Genomic DNA, 23038 nt, shown 5'->3' on the forward strand with positions numbered 1-23038 from the left:
TATATATATGTGTGTGTGTGTGTGTATATGTTCGCCTATGCCAGTTTCTCAATTTTTGTCGTGTTTTTTTTATGCATCAATAAATGAAGTTCGCTCTGATTTTGCATTACTGTGAGCTTAGTTACATTTTCATTATATATAAAATAATTAAATTAGTAATTAAATCATATGTATACAAGTAATATCAAATACACATCACTGCATTTAGTCGAGGCCCCAACCTCGCACGTCCCATCTGTGGAAAAATTGACCTACATGAAACTGGTCCATGGTGCAAAAAAGGATTGGGATCGCTGGCGATGAGCAAATACTTAATGTAAAAAATAAATTGTGTTATTCTCCGACCCTCCTGATTTTCCTGCCACCTGTATTTTTGGATTCCCAAAATAGCCGCCATGCCAGGAATCATTAACTAGTCATTTCAGTGTTTACCGTGAGAGTCAGATGAGAAGTGAGTGCTGGAGATTTTTACTGTTTATTCACATTTCAAGCTCTTGGTGTTCGTAGTTCATGATGATCTACTTGTTTATGATGCGCTCCTGCTGTTCCAGCAATCATACGTCAAAGCGTAGACATTTTGCCTCGGAATGTGTCTGTCGATTGACCTTCAAAATGCCGGACTCTTATTTTATAGACTCTTGAAAGGGTCATTGTTTTTCAAATGTTGTACGTTTTCATGAAATTATTGGTAATAAGAGGTTGATTCTTTTAAATCTAAACGTTAACATATTTAAAGGATCGTTTATACAGAAATGAAAATCCTTCCATTATTTTCTGTTGTTTCAAACCTGTCTGAACACAAAAGTGGATATTTTGAAAAATGTGAGTAACCAAGCAGGTGATTTTCCCCTTTGACTTCCAGATGTTTAAACTGCACACAGATTCTGTACACATGAACACATCCAAATATTGCCATGATTCATGTTTGACTGGTAGCTACAAGCGTTTTCAGACACCACATATCAATTCACTGCTAGCTAAAGAACCCTATGTACTTTTAGCTTTTTTTTTTTTTACTATTCATACACTGTACACTACGATAAGCTTATGACGAGTATAAAGACCACATCAGCGACTTGAACACACGGAAAACTCCTTCATAGGCTTCCTCTGTAGTGATGAAGGGGGCAGTGTGTTCCTGAGTAATGTTGCTACCAGATGCTTTCTCTGTGTCCATCTGAGTTTGAGAGCAACGTCAAGCTCCCACATGTAACCTGCATTTGTTTGTTTTTTGAAAGTTAAATCCAGCAGGTCAGAATATTTTGATGTTTTGTGTCTTCTCGCTGCCGGGCCTCGTTTAAAAGTTTCTCTCATCCCCACAGGATTCATGGGAAATGGTGGGAAAGAAGAAGGGTGTGTCAGGCCAGAAAGAAAACGCACAGACGGACGGCGGAGAAGAAGGGAAGGAGAATCGCGAGAGAGGAGGCGAGAGGGATGCAGCACGTCGTAGAGGAGGAGCTCCCAGGAGGGGGCGTGGCACCAGCCGTGGACGAGAGTGTGAGTAAAGACCTTTTTAAGTCTTCAGAAAAAAGAAATATATTCCTTCATGAGAACTGGAGTTTCTCCACCATCTCGACAGTCGTTATTGTCCTCCTCGAGTATGAAGTGAGATGAGTGCTGAGATACTCGTGCACATGTCACACTGTAGCAGAACCTCAGTACGTTTTTGTTAAACCAGTTTAATTTGACTGAATGGCAGCATTCTGTTTTATTATTAGCTTCTCTGTGTGACAAAACGGACTGGACGTTACAATGTTTTGGTTTTGTTCTATTTAAGTTCTACTCAGTTTAGAGAAAATCACTGCGGTTCATAAAACTAAGGTTTTTGAGCCCTGGAAAGGATTTTCTTCTGTTTTCAGGAAAATGACTTGCATTTGTGACTCCTTTATTTGGTGGTCTCTCTCTCTCTCTCTCTCTCTCTCTCTCTCTCTCTCTCTCTCTCTCTCTCTCTCTCTCTCCAGCCTACAGGATATTAAACATTTCTTTTTCTTCACTTAAAGCATCCAAAAAAGTCCAAACATTTATATTACAATTTCCCTCTTTTCTACGCATCACATTATCTTTGTATTTTATTTCATTTAGACAGGTTTTTTAGGTTACACTACCTGCTTTGACTTGCTTAACCCTCCATGCTCCATTGCCACTGTTTTATTGCAACTTATAGTAAGAGACAAGGAGGGGGAAAATCATCACTTTTAGGTGACCAGTAAATCCGTGATTTTCTCCACTTTTGTGACCTTTATGATCTTTCCGACTTGAACACTACATCTTTCTTGCATCGTGAACTTCTCCACTTGCAAAACATGAACAGGGAATTATTTTTAAGGTTTCAGTATCTCAATGTCCCTGATCATGTGACCAAGCTCAAAACAAAAAACACACACTGAGCTCTAATGCCAGTGATCACAGCAACAGCTGACCTAAAAGCAACCTGCAGGAATGTGAATTTCTGACCACACCCCTTTTGTCATCTCTAGGTATGGGGTTTGGTAAGATGGTGGGGTGTTGCACACAGTCCCTCAAGGCTATTGGACTGAAGGGGAGTTTATTATTGAATTACAGAGAATCATTTGACCACTGCAGGTGTTTGGAGAAAATGATGTGCACTCATGAAGATTTTTAAAAGCATAAACAGTATGTCTCGCTAATCAGATCAGATCTGCTTTCATCTGAGGCTTTTACGCTCCTCTCAGCTTCTTGACGTGCAAGGGTGGGGCTTTTTTTTGTTTGTGGTGTGACCTAGTTTGCATCTACAGCCGAGACCAGTTCTTACCGACAACAGCTGCACTTCTCTTCAAGGCTTCGCCACATTACAGCTTATGTTCTACATTTGCATGTTATTGGTTTGCTTTTTGTGCAGTAGGTTTCATCTCCCTGTAAATAAATGTTGTCCGAAATGCGCAGAAAGCCTGAGTATTCCTGAACAAGTATAAAACATTTGGGAATTTGATTTGAGTGATTTCTAGGTCTGAATTATGGGTAAAAGACCACCAAGTATTAAACTTTTTTTTTTCAAAAACAATTAGTGAATTTTTATAAATAAATATAAAAAATACATTTTTTTATGAAACGAAGGCACGAACAGCTACATGAATCCAGACACGTTTGAAAGTGGAGTTTTTGTCAAAATGCACTCCACGTCCTCACTTTCCTATTTCAGATTTTTACACAAGCAAAACTGATGTTGAAGTGTCTTAGGTTTACCGTTTATTTACTTCTGGCTCTTTGAAACGTCACAGTAATGACAAAAAAAAAACGTGTCCTAAGCCTCTGTTTTTACAGTCCACATAAAAACGTCATTTTGGAGAAAACTTTTCATTGACTGAAATGGCCAAAAGAGGTGTGTTCTGTGGAGTTAGGAGCAGACTCTCAGTGCTGCAGCGCTAGACTCGACCTGCCCAGCTGTGATTGGCTGTTACCTTGTGAGGCAGCAGTTGCCGTGACAGTACATTGCCCCCGAACGTGCGACAAAACACGTGAAAAACATCAGAGATTCTGATGCAACTCGTTATAGTTGGAATTAAAGAACTATTTCAGATGTTAAATATGGTTTGAAAAATCTTAATGGAAGTTATATTTGCATATTTGAGTCTGGGGGAAAAGTGTAGAGTTTTGACAGTGTCTGAACCCTGAATACTGCTGATATTCATCAACAAGAAAATGCAACCAGTGATGTTAAAACATGCATCAAACACTTTTTTTTTTTTTTATCTTTATCTGGTACATTAACAGCATTTGGCAAATGTTACTGTTGTCTCATTTATGCAACTGTTAAGGGCCTTGCTGAAGGGCCCAGTAGAGGCAGCTGGGTGGTTCTGGGGTTTTGAACTCTCTCTCTCTCTCTCTCTCTCTCTCTCTCTCTCCCAGTCAGCCGCTAAAGGTCTTTACTGCTGAGCCACATTTCTGTTATTTTCAGTTTCTGCATAATTTTCCATTAAAGGAAAGAAAAGGCCATTGTGACCGACTCGTCCTGAGGTCAGATCGCTGTGTACAGTGACATCAGACGTCTTGTATCTCGACGTGTGGAAATAAGGGCGTGCTTGGAAACAAATATGTAAACAATGTCTAGTTTTAGAGTCCAGGTAGTGTGCCTCGGTTTACATGTGCACTCTAAATGTGGAAATGATAAAGGTGTTAATTCTGAAGGATTGTGTAAGAATAAATTATTGTCCCACATGTGTTCTAAATAAAGTTCAAGATGAATGTATGTAGGATTAGGAGTCGCAGTCTCTGTTTACACCCATGATCAGTATTAATGCACTGGGGATATTTATTTATTGTTCGTGTTTTTGTGGGGTTTTTTTGCAGCGAAATCATGGCCTGAGGAATTTTATGAAAGGAATGTTTAGAGGTCGACCGATTTCAGATTTGACAGCAGGGATAGTTGATTGTTGAAACTATTGGCTATAAGCGAGAATAGTCGATAGTTTTTCCTGGTTGCGTTAAACAGTACAACAGGGTCTCTAGAGGCAAATCATTGATGCCAAGTGCTGTTATTTATTTATTTATTTTTATTTAATAATTTTTATGAGTGTTACTTTTGTGTAAATGTCTTATTTTTATCTATTTATCATTATAATTAAATTTTGCATGTTTTTTTGTTACAGTAAAATATTTTTTTCTCCAAATCCAGTATTGAATGAAAAAACTATTGGTTGATTGGCTATCGGCAGGCACGATCCATCCTAGCTGTTAGTATTGGTACAATCGACTCAGTCGACCTTTTTTAATGTTTTCTTCTCATCCACTCATCACTCTCAACTCTCTGTGTGTGTTTATGTGCAGTTCATGGTCAGGAGAACGGCGTGGACGCCACCAAGGCTGGCGGAATAGCGGGCAGAGGGACTGAGCGCGGCCGCCGAGGACGAGGCAGAGGGAGAGGTGAGATTTCCTGATCCTGTACCTTTTTTAATCTTTTATAAAGAAAATCGTTTGTCTCTCATAGTAGGTTTGGTGCTGAGTAAATCTGATGCATGTTGAATGAATTAAAACCTGACAATATCACAATCACTGACAACTTTCACATAAAATGCACTGTTTGGACAATAGTTCATGGGAGTGTTACGCCTGACCATATGTGCTTTATGTACATCCTATTACACCTTTAGGCCCCATTGCTGCTGTTATCCCCTCCACTGTTCACAATCAAATAAAATGTTGTGCTTGTGGAGATTTGTGGATATTTAACTACGTTCAGGTACTGATGTAGGGCGAGGTGAAGGAGACCTGGCGTGCACTCGCGTTCCAATTCATCCAAAATGTGTTCAGTAGAGTTGAGTTCGGTCTACAGCAGGAGATTTTAGTTCAAGCGAAATTAAAATCTAATTCTACCGCATCCACAGGCATCGTACACAATTGTGTTCCTCCAACTTGGGTTTTAACCCATATGGCTACTACAAATACCTGTCCAAATACTTTTGTCCGGATAGTGCATTTATCTTGTTTAAGAATTAATACCGTTTAATATCCTATATTTATTTTTTTTTACTACTTACCAAAACATTGTGTAATTACAGAGGTTTGGATTATAAAATAAAATGTTTATTTAAAAAAAATTATAAAAAATTAAACTCGATGCCTGTCAAGTGAAATAATCTAAATATGGATTTTGCTAATTTTTTGGGGGGCTAAAAATTCTCTGTATTTGACTATTAAACTGTTTGCATAACCGATATTTTTATGAAAATATTTTTTCCTCATTTTACAGCCATATCAAAATGAAAGAGCAGCATGATGACGTGATTTGAGGTTTAAGCATAAAACACTGAGACTGATGTATTTTGTACAGATGTAGTTACTAAAGCGTTGCTGCATCACTCTGTATTGGCTCTGTATCTCACCATACAGCTCGACTTGTTGGAGTTTTATGGTGTGGGATAGACAGTTCATGCAAAAATACAGACTAAAACACGTTTGTTTCTCACCGTACAGTCGTGTTCTTGATATTACTTAGTTTTGATGTCATTATGGGAGATTTCTGTCTAAGGTCATACCAGGACTGGATTCAGAATTCTGGGGCTCTGTAATGATGATCAGTGTCTCTGTGATTCTCCTCCTGTTTTTATGGCCTGTTTTTGAGTTTCCATCATTGGTGCAGCTGCTGTACTTTATGATCATGTCACCTACTTATGAGCAAGTACAACAAGCACTTATAATAAAGATGAAATATTGTGTATAATTAATTATGAATAAGGACTAAGATGGCTGTGGTTTTCTTCCTCTCTGCAGGGGTTTGTTTTACGCACTGTGATGCGTTTACTTGTTACACACTTCAAACATTCATGCAAATGTGTTTGCATAAGAGTTACAGTGCAGTTTGTATTAGTCACCGGTTCATTTCAAGAGCTGTGTCACTGCTGTGTGTGTCCTGTAGGTGGTGCTGGTAGGAGAGGAGGAAGATTTTCAGCTCAAGGCATGGGGTAAGTTCTCACCTTGTTCATGTCACTATACTGTAGGATTCTGCATCTACATTAAGACTCGCATAACAAACTGTATGTATATGTCAGTCAGTCATTATTCTACCTAAACTGTACATTTCCCCCTCTCTCTCTTCTGAAAAATCATATACAGTGGTACCCCACTTATCGACCTTAATCCGTTCCTTAAAACCGGTCGAAATGCGAAAAGGTCAAAGAGCAAATGTACAATATACACGTACTAAATTGTTATATTGACCGCTAAATAACACTTTATTGTTCACAAACCGAAGTATAATTTACGATAGATGCTCTCTCCACGAAGGCTGAGTCGAGAGTGGGAAGATCCTTTCCCTCGCTCCACGTTGGTCGGGGGTCGATAAGCGGGCATTTGGTCGTTCAGCGGGCGCAAATTTTGGTCAAAAAAATGTCCGCTAAGCGAAAAGGTCGATGTCCGAGCCGGTCGATAAGCAGGGTACCACTGTACATTCTGTTATTCTGGATCTGAATTATATCAATCTGAACTGTGAAACCACCTGCTTTCACCTGATTTGCGAAAGTTTATTGTTATTATTACTATTACTATTATTATTATTAAGGAAAGGATGTAAATACTATTAATACATACACTGTATGCCAAAAGTATTGACACCTGACTTTTCCAGCCATGTGTGGTTCTTCCCGAAACTGTTACCACAAAATTGAAGACATAATTGTATAGAATGTCTAAATAAATCAGCATTACCTGTTTTCCTTTACTTTAATTAGGAGATCCAAATCTGTTGTCTGACAAATTTATAGTATCAGTTCAAATCACGACTTGTGTTTTGTTAGTGCTAAATGACTGCACTGAGAGTCTGTGTTTTGTATGTTTAACTTTCTTGTTTACCGTCCTGTACATAATCTCTGTGATCGGTTTTATTTATTTTATATTTTCTTTAAAGTCATTAATATTCACTTGAAGCCCTTTTGTCTCTTCCTGTCCTGTTGCAGTACGTTTAACCCGGCAGATTATGCTGAGCCAGCACAGACTGAGGAGAACTATGCCATGGGAAGCACCTGGAGCAACACTGGCAACTTGGAACCAGAAGATGGCGCCAGTGTGTCTCTTTTTTTTGTTTTGTTTGTTTTTTGCTTTTATTTTGCTTTTATTTTAAAACATCAAGTCTGCGTAAACTTAGACAAATCCAGTTACTTATCCACAGTCATCTGCAGTCAGGATCCTTATATCCCTGATCACTAAGTGCATTTTATTCCATATTGTTTTATTCCTCAACCTGAGGGCATTCAATCCTACACTTTTAAATGCGTGTTGGATTTGTGTTGACCGCATGTAACCAGAAGATGAACATATGTTTCGCAATTGATCTAGGGGTCAATGTCAAAGCAAGGTCATTTATCTGAGCGTTGGTAATCAGAAGGGAAAAACATTCTGGGGTATAGTTCAGCTTGTGAAGTCTGGTGTGTACTCTGAGGAGGACCAAGGGTAAACATGGCACACTGAGACGTGCTTGACGCCATGTGTTAGTAGAAGGATACCTTTATTTGATATTGAACTATTTTCATAAGGTTTTGACATTTCGTTCAATTTGAGGTTAATATTGGTTAATACTAGGTACACGATTATGACTAGGTGTAACGGTACACGATTTGTGGTTCTGCATTCACTTCATAGAAAATGGAAAACAAAATTATTTTATTAACGCAGTTTATTATTATTATTATTATTATTATTATTAACATTTGGGAACATCAACAAGTTTTAAAAACGATTAAAAATAAAATGCCTGCTTGGTTTAGTAATAGAAAATAATAGGAAATTGAATATATAAAAAATAAAATAGAATCATTAATTTGATTGATTCGATTTTATTTTTGTATATTTAATTTTCTATTATTTAATATTAGAATTAAACATTAAATCTAAAACCACCCACACAAACCTGTATTAACCAAATGAGGTCCTACAAATGTAAACTCTTTTATTTTTCCACTTATTTAATAGAAATTATTTTGGGCTAATTTTATTTCTATTAAATAAATGAAAAAATAAAAGTTGAAATTTGTAGGACTTCATTTGGGTAATACAGGTTTTTGTGGGTGGTTTTAGATTTAATGTTTAATTTTTTCAGCATACTTTAACAAATCTCTTCATTCCTTCCATCCTTCATTCATTCACTTCTTTAATATGCGGAATTGTCAGGCTTTTCTCCTTTTAAGAGAAATTCTTAAAGCTGGACATAAAAATGCTAAAGAATCCATAGCATAAAACTTTGTCGATGACTGACAGGAAGTGGCAGAGACTTTGCAAAACAAAATCTGTGTTTTACACTGCACTCAAAATCTGTCCTCAGTGACACTGTGCTAACTCTAGTTTCTTGTTTATAGCCCTGGTGTTTTGTATGTTTTCAAGTTTATTAATATTAATAAAAAAAAGTGAGACTAGGCGGAGAATAAACAAACTTGTGGTCGGCCACTTAATAGGTTTGTGCGGAAACTCGGGTTTTAACTCTTTTTCTGCACGTTAAAAAGAACTGCATTGTTTTCCTGCATCGCATCCTGCAGAGCTTTCTTCTCCTCTAGACTTGTTCATGCTGTAAAACTGCTTTCCGAAAGTGCAGGCTATTAAAAGGTCACACAACAACGAATCTGTGGAAAATCTGCAGTAGTAAAACCCCAGTTTGACCACTGTGTACACACTGAGACTGGTGTGTAATGAGTATACAGCTCCAGTTCATTATAATGGCCGGTTTAAACCTGCACGATCGCAGAATTGACTTTCTTTTTCCTCTAAGAGACGCACAATAATTCACTGTTGCTTCAGGTTTTCCCTGCTACTTCTCTTCACGGCGTACTTCAATAAATCATGATTTGATTCACATGACCGCACCTCCTATACATCATGCACGTTCTGTCCATGAGGATTTTGTGCTCTGTGTGAGTCTGTGATCGTTCTGTTATATTTTTGTAGGACTCGATTTTTCTGGAGGAGACGGAACAAATTACCCACGCAAGTTCGACTCCGCTCCCGGTCCGTATTTCAGCCGTTGTTATGCGCTTTTAATCGCTTTGTAACAATCAAATTTATTAGTCCTCTGTTACTTTCCCTCTCGCAGGAGCATGGAGAACTCCTACAGAAGAGTGGGGTACGGAGGACTGGACTGAGGATGTAAGAAATGCTCATAAAAATTTTCTCAAAATATTGTATTTGTTTAAGTTAAATAAGTCAACGTTTGCGGTTTCAGTTGTCCGAAACGAAGATCTTCACTGCGTCCAGCGTGGTGTCCATGCCCGTGCCTCAAGAAAATGTTACCATAACAGCTGGACAGAGGTGAGATGATTTTATATATATATATATATATATATATATACACACACACACACACATACACACAGCATGACTAAATATAGAAACCAGGTAATTTATTAATTTGTATATATTTTTCATCCAGAGATTTAGGTTTTATATTTGATAGTACATTTGTTTTATATTATTTTTTTTTTTTAAGATATCTGACACATCTGATAAAGTAAAAAAAAGTTTAATTACAAGCTGATCGGAAGTAATTAATGTCCTATATTTATTTGTGTAAAATTCTTTTTTTGCATTATTCAACTTAAAAAATAAATAAAACAATTTCTTTTTTTTTTTACTTAACTAAATTATCCTTTTTCTCCCTGTTCTGCTGCAGTTTGTGTACACTGGCTTTTATTTAAAAAAAAAAAATGTATATTGGAAACACTGGAATCTGATTTACTAAATGAATACAAAAAAGGTGTATAGATGCACTTTGCTGCACCTCAGGTGTAACACCACATTTAATAAATTAATAAATGGTATAAAGTGCTTGTGTTTCCTGGTTACAGCAGAGGTGATTGAGTATTTGTTGTATAATACAGCCTGTTGGTGTATTTGTTATTAAGTGGGACATACCCGGACCCTGATAGGCTGCAGTTGTAGGAGTTTCTAGACACAAAAATATGAAGGGAATAAGCAGAAATACATTTGGAGAAGTGCAACGGATTATTATATTTTAACATTTGTGTGTTCAACAGGATTGATTTAGCAGTGCTCCTGGGAAAAACTCCACCCTCCTCCTCTTCTGAGAAGGAGTCTGCTCCACTAGATGCCGCTCAGCCCCAATCTCTCTCCCAGTCTCTGGTCTTTAGCAACTCCAAGCAATCGGTCTCGATCCCTCAGCCTTCCTCCAGCACCTCATATAATCAGCACAGCATGGTGAGATCCAGGGATCAATAAAGCTTAGTGTGATGTATAAAAGCCAGATTCTGTGCTGGTATTAAACATTGACATTGTTTTTAAAAAACATGTAAAAGTATGACCATGTGTTTTGAACTGTAGGTGAGCATGCTCAGTAAGGGTTTTGGTGAAGTTGGAGACTCTAAAGGCACCAGTGGAAACTCCACCAGTGGCTCTCAATTCCTGGAGCAGTTTAAGACCGCACAGGCTCTGGCTCAGCTGGCAGCGCAGCATTCGCAGGGCGGCCCATCCAGCACAGGCCCCTCCAGCTGGGAGTCCAGTCCTGCTCCCCTTGCACAGTATGGTAGGATAGCATGATTTTAATTCCTCTAGTGGAATGGACCAGTCGCTTCAGTGTCGTTAGTTTAATGCCGGGAAAAACGCCACCATTTGATAGTCTTTACAGAAATGTTGGTTTAGGAGACATGATGCTCTTTTTTTAGAGCTTTTTAGAGTTTTTTTTTTTTTTAAACAGCTTTTTTTGTGTTATGAAGCTTTTGAAAGCGATGTGATTTGCACTAGGGTTAAAGAGGGCGATTGAGGGGTCACCAGACGAGGATGGGTTCCTTCTGGTGGTGTGTTTCTGCCATTAAACTAATGACACCGATGCGAGTGGTATATTCCATGGAGTAATCCAAACTACAGTGAGACTGAAAATGTCTTGTTCATAATCCTCCTCCTTTCTGTCCTCCTCATCCTTGTAGACATGAAGACTCAGACAGATGCAGCAGGGCACAGTCCCTTTACCAAGCGGCAGCCGTACCAGCCCACCTCCTCCTCTGCGTCCTCCATGATGGATGCTTTTCTGCAGGAGAAAGGTCCCACCCCCTCCACTGCTTCTTCTATGCCCACCCATTCCACTTCTTTGGCCCAAACAGTCTCTGCTCTGAAACCTTCAGGCTCTGCAGTTAGCCAGCAGCAAATACCTTCAGGTCCATCAGAGCCTCAGGCCTCCAGTCCTCTGCCCTTACAGCAGCATAAACTTAAGCATCAAAAAAAGAGAACCTCGATCAGCACCAAGGCAAGTATTTCTATTGTATGATGAGAATTCCACCTTCTTTTGCACTAGACTGTGGGAAATGCTCCATTAGATGCCCCCCAGCCTCCATTTCTTTCTGTCTTTATTTTTTTAGCAACTCTAAGCAGTTGTTCTCTTTCAGCCTTTTATAAACTCTTATTTCTGAATTCACAACAATATTATTGTCTTTATTGGCACTTAATCGAGGAAAAGTTGCTGAAAAGCCAACTAATGGATTTTCTGTGTAGGTGTTTTTTCTGCGTCGCCGGATGTTCAGTATAACCTCACAATCGTTAGCGTGAACTTGCAGTTCTACAAATGATAAATTCATATGAAGTAGCGGACATGCTGGACACATTTTGTTTAGGCAGCAATTTTTCATATATTTTAGCCTTTAAAAGCTAAGTTAAAGATTGATTGTGCTGAATTGTTGCCATGCTAACGCACCGCCTGACTAACAGGCCGGCATCAGAAAGTTATCCCTATGATTTTATTCCTAATGAGCGAGCCGGTGGCAACAGTGGCATGGAAAAACTCCCCGAGATGGCAGGAGGAAGAAACTTTGAGAAGCAGATCCCAAAGGCAACCTGTTCATCTGGGTGTTGACGAATGCCCATTCATTATAGATCAATCACTTTTGAAGTTATTAGTTCACTGATAGAGACTCGAGTGTACAATACCATAGTTATATTATATTACATTACTATACTGCAGCACTCAATCAGGACTGTATGGTCAGGTGGCCAGACGGAAGCCACTCCTCTGTAAAAGGCACCTGATGGCCCACCTGGTCTTTTTAGACTGAATGCCAAGCATCATGTCTGGAGGAAACCAGGCACCACTCATCATGAAGCATGGTGGTGGCGGCATAAAACTTTTTGCCGTTTTCTTTGGACTAAATCTTCTCTTCACCCCTCGCTGTTTTCCTTCATTTTTTTTTTATTCTGCAACGTCTTCAGTGTTACCCATTCAGAGCACTACAGAGTTTAGTCGGGATAATTGACCAATTATTACAGCCCTATTTCAAACATTTTTTACATTGTCTTTATGGGGTCTTGTTTGTAGATTTTTGAGGACAAGAATTAATTAAATCCATTTGGGAATAAGGCTGTAACCTTTTTTTTTTTTTTTTTTCCCTTTTTCTCCATCGTTGTTTGACAGATCCCTGCATTAGCAGTGGAGATGCCAGGTTCAGCAGACATACCCGGAATCAACCTGCAGTTTGGAGCGTTACAGTTTGGCTCCGAGCCGGTGCTGCCGGAGTACGACAACACAGCGGTAGCCACCACAACACCAGGCAGTGCGACTCAGAACAGCCTCTACACCAGTGCCAACAGGTTTCATTGTCTCTCCACTATATACACCTCTCGTATTAGTTTTGTTTTCATTAAGTGCGCACATATACTGTGAGATGAATGATCATTACTGCAAGACTATAAAGTGCAGTAGCTGTGGAAAACCATTCGGAGCCAGAATAGGCCCCGAAGGTAGTGGGATGATCAGAAGGTAGTGTGAGGATCAGAGGGTGGACGGACAGTAGGAGGATGTTCAGAGGGTAGACGGACAGTAGGATGATTCTCAGAGGGTAGACGGACAGTAGGATGATGTTCAGAGGGTAGTAGCGTGAGGATCAGAGGGTAGACGGACAGTAGGAGGATGTTCAGAGGGTAGACGGACAGTAGGATGATTCTCAGAGGGTAGCGTGAGGATCAGAGGGTAGACGGACAGTAGGAGGATGTTCAGAGGGTAGACGGACAGTAGGATGATTCTCAGAGGGTAGTAGCATGAGGATCAGAGGGTAGACAGACAGTAGGAGGATGTTCAGAGGGTAGACGGACTGTAGGAGGATGCTCAGAGGGTAGTAGCGTGAGGATCAGAGGGTAGACGGACAGTAGGAGGATGTTCAGAGGGTAGACGGACTGTAGGAGGATGCTTAGAGGGTAGTAGCGTGAGGCTCAGAGGGTAGACGGACAGTAGGATGACGATCAGTAGGTAGTAGCGTGAGGATCAGAGGGTAGACGGACAGTAGGAGGATGATCAGAGGGTAGACGGACAGTGGGATGATGCTCAGAGGGTATTAGTGTGAGGCTCAGAGGGTAGACGGACAGTAGGATGATGCTCAGAGGGTAGTAGCGTGAGGCTCAGAGGGTAGACGGACAGTAGGATGACGATCAGTAGGTAGTAGCGTGAGGATCAGAGGGTAGTAGGATGATGATTAGTGGGACTGTAGGATGACCTGCAGGATGATGTGCTTGTTAATGGAAAGATAGTTTGAAAGTTTGTCCTGCCTAACAAATCAATTCCAATTCTGTATTAGTGAACAAGCTCCTGCTCTGCCCAGTGCCATTCAGATGGACCTGTATGAGCAGAGAGCGAGCCAGACCAGGCGCTACCCGCCCTCCGTTTCCTCGTCTCCACAGAAAGACTTGCAGCCCAAGGTGAGAACCTGCTTAATTCTCTATTCAGTATACACTTTCAAGATTACCATATTTAATCTAGAACTGGATAAACATTTTGCTATATGCTTTTAAGATAATGTGAGATTTTACACCAGATGCCATTACGTGTGTGAGTGGATAAAGATGAGTGACCTGTCTATAAAGTATAATGTATATCGGTATTTATTTTAAATAATTAATATCCTTGCTTGTGATTGTTCATGTGTACAGAATGGGTTCAGTTCAATACCGACAACGCAGTCTTTAGAAGGTAAGCGCCTCTGCTGCTCTGTATATCATTAATACGAAAGTTATCAATGGATTTAAAATTATATATATTTATTGCCATCATTTTATACCAGTATGGACAGAACATCCATCATCACTACTAATGAATTCACATCAGATAAAACTGTTTTAAAACTTTCTGCTAAAGAAAATCATCAGCAGGGTGGTATATTGTGACTTCTTTAGGTATTAGATGTTTCTATCACCTGTACATAAAGTAAAGGTGTAAACTTGTTCCAGTGTGCCCAACAATTTGTAATCGATTCACCATTTTTGGAGTTGATCTGGGCCACATCAAATTTGGTAATTTTTTTTTAAAGCATGCCAGAGGAGATCTTGAGGGATTACGATGATGCAATCAAGGGTGCCAATAATTCTAGAACTGACTGCATGTCATCCGATTGTGTATTTTTAAACCCTTGCCTGATTTGTCGTACAGCTGCAGCCGGCTCTGCAGTGTCTGTGAAGACAGCATCTGACTCGAACGTTCCTCCCACTGTGTCCAACATGGCCTCGCTTTCGGACCCGCCCCAAGGCCCCGCCTCTCTCCTGACAACATCCAGTCAGACACAGCTTGCCCCTCTGGGACACGAAGACCCCTCCTCTATTACGATTGCTCCTCCACAACACAAGTGAGTGTGAAACCATTTGTATTGTATTGAATGTGCCAAGAGCTGAATGAAAAAAACTTTTCTCTTTCTCGCTCAGTGCCCTTTCCACACCACAGAACAGCATGGCTTCCTCCACAGTGCGCACCTCCAGCACAAGCTTATTGGTAAGGTGGCCGTTTTTATTTCTGAACTTCTGATGTAAAGGTTTTGAATTCGGCTTTTTTTTTTTGTTTGTTTTTTTTTATTCTTGTGGAAACCTGAAAAAGGAACCAGTTTTATTTTTATTATTTAAATGCTGTTAAAAAGATTCATTTATGTCCTGATAAAGGTTATATAGGGAAATCTAAAGTAACACGTTTTTAGACATTGAGTAAAACAGTTTAAAATATCATTCTGTATAATTGTGTTCACACAGTACTGGTGTTGTCAGATTATTTCATTGATTACTCAATTAATCGGATAAGAAACCCCATTTTTTTCAATTTTTATTTATTTTTTATTATTATTAAAAAGTGACTCTGAATATACAAGGGAAAATAAAACGGGTCTTTTTAAAATTAACAAGTAATTTGTTTCCTTTTTAGAAAATTAACATTATTGCTGAAATTGCACTGGAGAATGTTTAATTGCTAAATTACATCAAAGCACAATTATTTAAATAAAAAATGTATTTCAAATGAATTTAAAAACAGTGTTTTTGTTTGAAATGATCCCAAACTTGGTAAACTTTGTCATTTTTTTGGTCTGAATTTATTTAACTGAGCAGTTAGCAGGTTAGAATTCCTTTTAGTACAAAAATGAAAAATGGTACTGTTTTTAGCACATCGTGAAAATGTGCTAAATGAAATAAATAGGAATATATTGAGGAAAATAAGTGAAGCAAAAAATTACATTCCAAATAAACTTGCATCAAAAATACGTTCAAAAAAGGCACAACAAACAGCATGTGGTGTCAGTGATTCGCCTCTAGAGGTCGCTCTCGTGCTGTATAATGCACCCTGGAAAAACTGTCGAATAACTCACTGTACCAGTTTATATAGACACATGGAAAGGATTTTTTTTGTTGTTACATCTGGACTCTTCTATCCAATTTAAGTGGTTTAGTTGCTTTTTTATTTATTCTCCTGCTCACAGTGGCCCAGAGTATTTACTTTTGTCCTTTTCCCCAACAGCATCCGAACATGGATGGAGACTCAAGCCTGCACTCGTCTTCCTTCTCAGTCTCTGCAGTCGCCCCCTCCGCCATGCCCCCTCCCTTAACAGTTTCTTCCTCCTCAGCCCCTGTCTCTCATAGTGCTCCTGTTCCTCCCTCATCTTCCACAGTCAGTGCTGCCTCTGTCCAAGCCAGTCTAATGCCAGTCAGTAGTCTGACTATGGGGCTGAACAGTGCCGGTGGAGTTGCCTCTATGGTCCCCCAAATGGCTGCTGCTTCATCAGCAGCGGCCTCGGCTTCAGCTGTGCCATCATCAGCTTCATCTCGCAGCACTGCTGCCTCAGGTAAAGGTTTGACAGAAATTTGTAAACTCACTATAAACAGTCTCAAATACTAATCCTGCATCTTATAATATAAAAGGGAAAGCGCCCCCGAATCTGCCTCCAGGAGTGCCTCCTCTCCTGCCCAATCCTTATATCATGGCTCCTGGCCTGCTCCACGCATACCCGGTGAGGACTTTGTACTAAACAAACCAAATTTTCTTTCTTTATAAATGATTATCTGTTTTATCTGTATTTAAAAGTGTAACATAAATATTCCTCTGTCTGGTCAAGCCCCAGGTGTATGGCTACGATGATCTGCAGATGCTCCAGACACGAATACCACTGGTAAGTGCAACCGTGTGCTTTTCAGTAAGCATTCGTTTTTTTTTAACAATGAGTGACTAAAGTCATTTAAAGGCAATGAGTCTTTCTGGGCATGTGGACGGCCAGCATGAGATATTGCTGCAACAGTGGGAAGAGTATGTAACCACGTGGAAGCTTCAGGTTCTTCTTACAGCCAAACAGCAGACGCTGCTTAAGCCTGCATCTGCAGGAGATCACCATGCTGGCAGTGACCTGACAGTTAAACCTGGGAGGCTTTAAACAGCATAAATCAGTGTTTCCTGTGTTTTATATTCTGGATTTGGTTTTGCTCAGATAAAACATCTGCTACAAAGCAACTAAAGCAAAATAATTGTTGGTTTGAGGAATAGATGTAACTTTCTAAGCTTCTTACGTCGTCATCTTCTCTTTTCTTTGTAGGATTACTACAGCATTCCATTTGCTACCCCAACAACAGCACTCACAGGAAGAGATGGCGGTTTAACCAGCAACCCTTATTCTGGTGGGACTCGTTCACCAATATACATTCACACACAATGCTTTGACACCAAATGTATAACTTGGGACTACTGCAACATTTGAATTCAGTCATACTGAATAGACAATTATTAAATAATCAAGACGATCCAAAAGTTAACTTACAGTAGTAAAAAATCTATTGTAGTAAAAATATTTTTTACGAGAATACATTCTTTGCAGTGTGAGAATAAAGACAAAAATACAAGCTAATCATATGAATCCATAGGACACTGCGCACTGGTTGAAGTACTGGGGATGTCTCAGATGTAAAGCACGTCGGGGTTTAACTCCTTACAGGGTCGATTTCTTTGATCATCCCCGTAGTCTCTTAAAAAACTTCTCCTCTTCGAATAGCAGCAGATGGAACCATCAATATCCTTAGTCAACTACAGTCACCATTTCAGACACATTTTTTTTTTTATATATTTTAAAATAAATTAGTTTCCTATATAAATAGCTGCAGTGTCCGTTCACTAATTATAACTCTGTACTGATGCTCCAAGAAACAAAGTATTTCTTTAGTGCTAAATCATAATTATTAGTAGGATTTAACCAAATCATCCACATGCACGGTTCTCGCAAATATTTTTATTTATTTATTTATTTTATATTACCTCTTTCATCTCGTAGCGCTGCGACCTTATTATCGCAATTTACATTTTTTTTTCTCAAAATGGTATGAATTTATTCTGGTAATCGGTTAAATTTAACATGTCACTAAACTGTCATACAGAAGGATTAAAAGGAGCATAAGATTTTTAATAAAAGTATTTTATACTCCAACTCTCTAGAAGAGCACAAGTGTGTTAATTTGAGACTAAATTGTTTAGTTATTGTAGAAAGATTGGGAAAATGTGTCCAATTTTTTTGTCAAAATTCTACCCTATTGCAAGTCTCAAACACGTCACAATTGTAGCACATAAGATCAGTCTTCATCAAAATGTCTTTTTGAGATGTGGAAATCGAGAGTTCTCATGGGCATTGAGGGAAATTCACGTATATTGAGATGAACAAGATGAAAGAACCTCCTTGGTTCTTTATAGTACTGCTTATGTCCTCATTAACATTTTTGATGTCTTCTTTCGCTCTGTAGCTGGTGATCTGACTAAGTTTGCTCGTGGGGACACGTCGTCTCCTGCTCCAGCCACCACGCTGGCTCAAGCCCAGCAGAGTCAGACCCAAACTCATCACACCACGCAGCAGCCCTTCCTGAACCCAGCTTTGCCCCCTGGCTACAGCTACACCAGTCTGCCCTATTACACTGGCGTTCCCGGTTTGCCCAACACGTTCCAGTATGGCCCTGCCATGTTTCCGGTGAGCTCACACCCGACCCAGCAAAGCCTGCAGAAGATTTCTTTAGTAACATACACGCCTAATAATGAACGCGTGTTTTTATTATCGACTTCATGTTTTTTCAGGTAGCAGCTACTTCCTCCAAACAGCACGGCGTGAACGTTGGCGTCAACGCTTCAGCCACCGCTTTCCAACAGGCCAGTGGATATGGATCTCATGGATACAGCACTGGTACGACCTTTCGCATGCACTTCTGTGTCCTCACCCACGTGATCTCAATCCATGCAGATCCACTTCAAGTGGCTATTTTTTATTTGTTTTTAAGCAAGCGTGTGATTGGAGAAACTGGCCACAGTGTGCTTCAGGTGTTGTGCAGTTGCTGCAGAGTCCGTGTTTTCATTCCTTCCATACTCGCTGGAATTTTGTGTGTTCTTGATAAGGAAATGTCTTGCGTTAATTTTTTATTTAATTTTTTTGTTAATGCGGTTTCTCGTGTTATTGCGGTGCGTTTTGAAAATGAACAGACTAAATCGGTTGATACAACTTTCGACTTGACCGTTTCAGGTGTGCATAGTTATTTTTTTTTGCAAGGGTTTGGTGCACCTTGCTAGCAGTGATGTTGGGTTGGTGAGGTCAGGGATGGGCCTGCTGGCGAGACAGGTGGTGGGACATCACATGCTTATTCATATGCTTCCTGCCTTTCACTCTCCAATTTGCCTACATTTTACCCAGACATTGCTTTTCTTCAAGCCCACTGTCCTGCTCTATTCTTTTTTTTCACTAGTAAATACGTCTCAACACCTTGCATGTTGATTTATTTTATTTTTTTTAAAACTCTCTCCCTCCATTTCCTGACACCTACTGCTACATATAACCTGTTTGCTCCTAACCCTGCTTGCTGCTTCCCTTTCTTCCTGCCCGCTCTTCCTCTTCCCAAGCCTTCCTTTTTCGTGCCTTGCCTGGTGTGTGTTTCTAATGCTGTGGGGCTATGGCTGTGTGTGCCCGTTTGCAGGCTATGAGGATTTGGGCCAGGCTTCAGCAGGGAGCGGGGATTTCTGTAAGGGCGGCTATGGCAATGCTGTGGCTGCCGCTGCCGCCGCCGCTGCTGCTGCTGCTTCTGCTCAAAACAAACCGGCCAGCTCGGTCACCGCGCCCGGAGTGGGTGAGTGCACATGCACATCTAACGCCCTCTTTCTTTTCTCTGGCTCTGTTTTTGTTTGTCCGATCACTAGCACTAACCTCACAGGGCAAACTCAAAGCCATGGCATGCCACCCCGACATTACCAGAGTTATTGCTTACAGTATACAAAACCCTCACCAGTCAGTTATCATCCTCCGCTTAATCACTTTTAGGAAGTATATTTTCTATGTTGCTAATATAGACAGGAAGTCGTCCGCTCTTTTTGTTTTTGTTTTTTTCCTTCCCTTGTTTCTGAATGTTTGTCTTCCTGGAATTTGCAGCGAAGAACCAGGATTCTTCCTTTTGAAAAAACAATTCCGTATGCATTGTTGCATTTAAATACGACGTGGTATCAAAAAGTTGAGTAGTTTTGTAACACAGCAACAGATGACAGCGCGAGGCTGCACGCACGGTCACAAGGAGCACAGACCTTCCTAAGTCAGTGTGTCAAAAGCCGTCATCATCCTGTGTGTACACCTGGAGCGTGCGTTGCCACGTCTGTTGTTCTGACCACGTGCGCACCCACCGAACCCACCAGATTTGGCTCCTACAGACTTCGCCCTCTTCCTGATTGACACCACTGCAGAGATCCTGTGCGAATTAAATACATTTGTAAAGGTTTACTTGGGTAGCGTTCCTTCATTAGTATTAGTCTGAATAAGCAATTTAGCTGCTACCTTTAGTCAGTGATTGCACGTAACAAGGTGTATTTAACGCTCGTTTTATTCTCAACATATTAGTGGTGTGACGGATCAAAAACTAAGGGTTCGGGTCACATTACGGTTTTTAAGTCGCGAATTAGATCATTTTTCAGATCAGCAAAATAAAGGGGGAGGAGCAAAGAAACACTGCCATACATGCGATTTGAATGATGCGGGAGGCTTTTCAAGTTCTTCTGCTTCTCCGCTAGCCATTGTTGTTGACATTCAGTGCCCATTTGGTTTTATAATAACCTCCTTTTTTCTGGAAAAAGTTTCCACATAATTTTGTAGCGTGCATGTGGAGATTTGAGATTTCATTTAACCCCTAAGCAAAGTCGGGTACAGATGTGTGGGTATGGAGGCCTGTGGTGCAGTCAGGGTTAAGGTTCAGAGATCTACAGCAGGAGATTGGAGGACATTGTCATGTTGGAACAGGTTTCGGTGTCCTTGTTCAAACGAAGGGAACATTTCTTGCCACCGCATCTAAAAAACAACATATGGCTGGAAATGCCAGGTGTCCCAATACTTTCGTCAGTATAGTGAATGTTTAGAGCACGTCCTTAGTCTTTGTCTTGCCTTCAGCTTTTTCTCCCCACGTAATTTAATTATATTTGCTTGTGACAGTGTTTGAATTTGCTTGCAGACGAGGGTCTGACTCGAGTCTTTGTGCTCTACAATAGCTGGAGCAGCTGCTCTGATGCACAACACCTTGAATTCTAAGTCATGTGTAGATGAGGTAATGAGTAATAAGCACCTCAATATTAATCACCCTCATCCCTGTATATATGGACCCTCAAACCCTATTTATCTACTGTTATTTATGGGCAACTTATGCACTTCTGTTTAGATTCTAACTGCATTTCATTGGCTCTGTATCTAATCTCATGTTCTGAAAGCAGGGATTGAGTTTAACGTGTGATTAACACACCGCCAGGTTTCTAATCTTTTTGCTGTACTTGGTTGATGTCCGTGGAAGTGTGAAGATTGGAATTGTGGGGTGTATAAAACACTTCTGACGTAATATTTTTTGATCTAACTTGCAGGTACAAGCGATTATACCTAGTGTCCGGATTCGCTGAGGAACCTTTTTGTTCCGTTCGATTAGGGCTGCAGCTATCGATTATTTTAGTAATCGGGTATTAGAACAAAAATTCCATTAATCCAGTAAATGAATAAGAAGGACTTTTTTCTTTATTGAAGAGTAAAACGTCATTTTAATGGCAATAATTGCATATAAGAATATCTGCACAACTAAAACCCATTTAATGCATTTAAATGTGATATTACATTAAAATACAACTATAGAAATTAAATAAAAATACAATTGGGAACTGTTGTTTTCTTTGGGCTGCTGTTTTCTCCTCGTTACTCCAGTTTTCATTCTGCAGCGTCTTCTGTGTTGTGTGGAATTGGGCAAACTTTTTGTTTAACGTGGCGGAAACGGGCTTTAATAGTGTTTACTTGTCCACAGGGCTCCAGAGTTCAACAGGTGCTGCAGTAATAATGGTCCATGGGGAAACACGATGTTCAATGTGTGGTTAAAGGGACTAAACGAAGCATGTTACTCGAGGAATCCTTTCAGCCCTTCATTAGAATTAAAATGCTGTGAAGTGCTGCAGTGTAGAAATGAAGAATAATAGGATAAATATAGATAGATAGATAGATAGATAGATAGATAGATAGATAGATAGATAGATAGATTTTATGTTTCCCTCCAGTTGCGCCAACTGTCAAGTGAAGATAAATATATAAATATATGTCCAGCAAATACAAAGGCTATGGCAGTGAGTGTTGTGCAGAAGCTGTTGTTGAAGTACACTAAGAATATACATGTATATGAAATCATTAGCGTTAGATGTGTAAAGCACCGTGTGTGTGGGATATATACATTTACAATATGGAATATGTACATCGTATATACATCTGTATAGTTATATTTCTTTATATACACATCTGTTCACTGTGTATATAATCAGTGTCCTAACGGTATAATTTTTTATAGTGTGGGTTTGTTTTTGTTTATAATGTATGCTATGTAATGTCTAAGTGGATCATTTTAAATTATACACTATTCAAATTAAATGATATCGTTTGGTAATATATAAATTTTAGCCTCAATAATCGTAAGAATAAAGTTGATCCCTAATGAGAGCCCTTATGGGAGAGAGAGAAACTGACATGGCCTGATAAAGTGAGAGGAATTTAGAACAGAGTCCATCTTCCTCAATCATGCAATGTAGCTTCATCATTGTTGACATTATCTGTTTACTGATGGATGCGTAAATGCAAGACAGTTTGACATCTGTAGCCTTAAGTCATTGTAGCAAGATGTTTCTATTCTTTATAATCCAGCACACGTAACTGACCTTGCTGTCCTGGTATGATTAGTTTGATTTTACAGCCCAGTTCTGCTTTGAATATGCACGAATACGTTCCTTCAATACAATAAGTTGATGGATCTGTTACAGACGTCATCGAATGGTTGATTCGCTGTCTTT

The 23038-nt window shown here is 39.7% G+C and overlaps 1 protein-coding gene across 6 annotated transcripts in view; it reads left to right on the top strand.

Annotated features, from left to right (window-relative positions):
• The window catches only part of ubap2l (ubiquitin associated protein 2-like), a 35857-nt gene that overhangs the window by 9042 nt on the left and 3777 nt on the right, over positions 1-23038 (top strand). For 2 of the 6 annotated variants that reach the window (XM_046843848.1, XM_046843847.1), the window contains exons 5-26: positions 1323-1497; positions 4786-4881; positions 6374-6419; positions 7410-7516; positions 9388-9447; positions 9533-9585; positions 9662-9747; positions 10473-10653; positions 10777-10978; positions 11379-11695; positions 12854-13029; positions 14010-14130; positions 14362-14401; positions 14858-15050; positions 15127-15193; positions 16202-16526; positions 16603-16691; positions 16797-16850; positions 17268-17349; positions 18460-18680; positions 18785-18890; positions 19672-19821. In XM_046843848.1, the coding sequence (XP_046699804.1) occupies positions 1323-1497; positions 4786-4881; positions 6374-6419; positions 7410-7516; positions 9388-9447; positions 9533-9585; positions 9662-9747; positions 10473-10653; positions 10777-10978; positions 11379-11695; positions 12854-13029; positions 14010-14130; positions 14362-14401; positions 14858-15050; positions 15127-15193; positions 16202-16526; positions 16603-16691; positions 16797-16850; positions 17268-17349; positions 18460-18680; positions 18785-18890; positions 19672-19821 (2947 nt within the window). The remainder of the gene's footprint in view (positions 1-1322; positions 1498-4785; positions 4882-6373; positions 6420-7409; positions 7517-9387; positions 9448-9532; positions 9586-9661; positions 9748-10472; positions 10654-10776; positions 10979-11378; positions 11696-12853; positions 13030-14009; positions 14131-14361; positions 14402-14857; positions 15051-15126; positions 15194-16201; positions 16527-16602; positions 16692-16796; positions 16851-17267; positions 17350-18459; positions 18681-18784; positions 18891-19671; positions 19822-23038) is intronic. The other 4 variants (XM_046843849.1, XM_046843850.1, XM_046843852.1 and 1 more) reach the window with 4 other exon arrangements.

The sequence above is a fragment of the Silurus meridionalis genome, chromosome 29, assembly GCF_014805685.1.
Source record: "Silurus meridionalis isolate SWU-2019-XX chromosome 29, ASM1480568v1, whole genome shotgun sequence".
In the NCBI taxonomy this organism is placed as follows: domain Eukaryota; kingdom Metazoa; phylum Chordata; class Actinopteri; order Siluriformes; family Siluridae; genus Silurus; species Silurus meridionalis.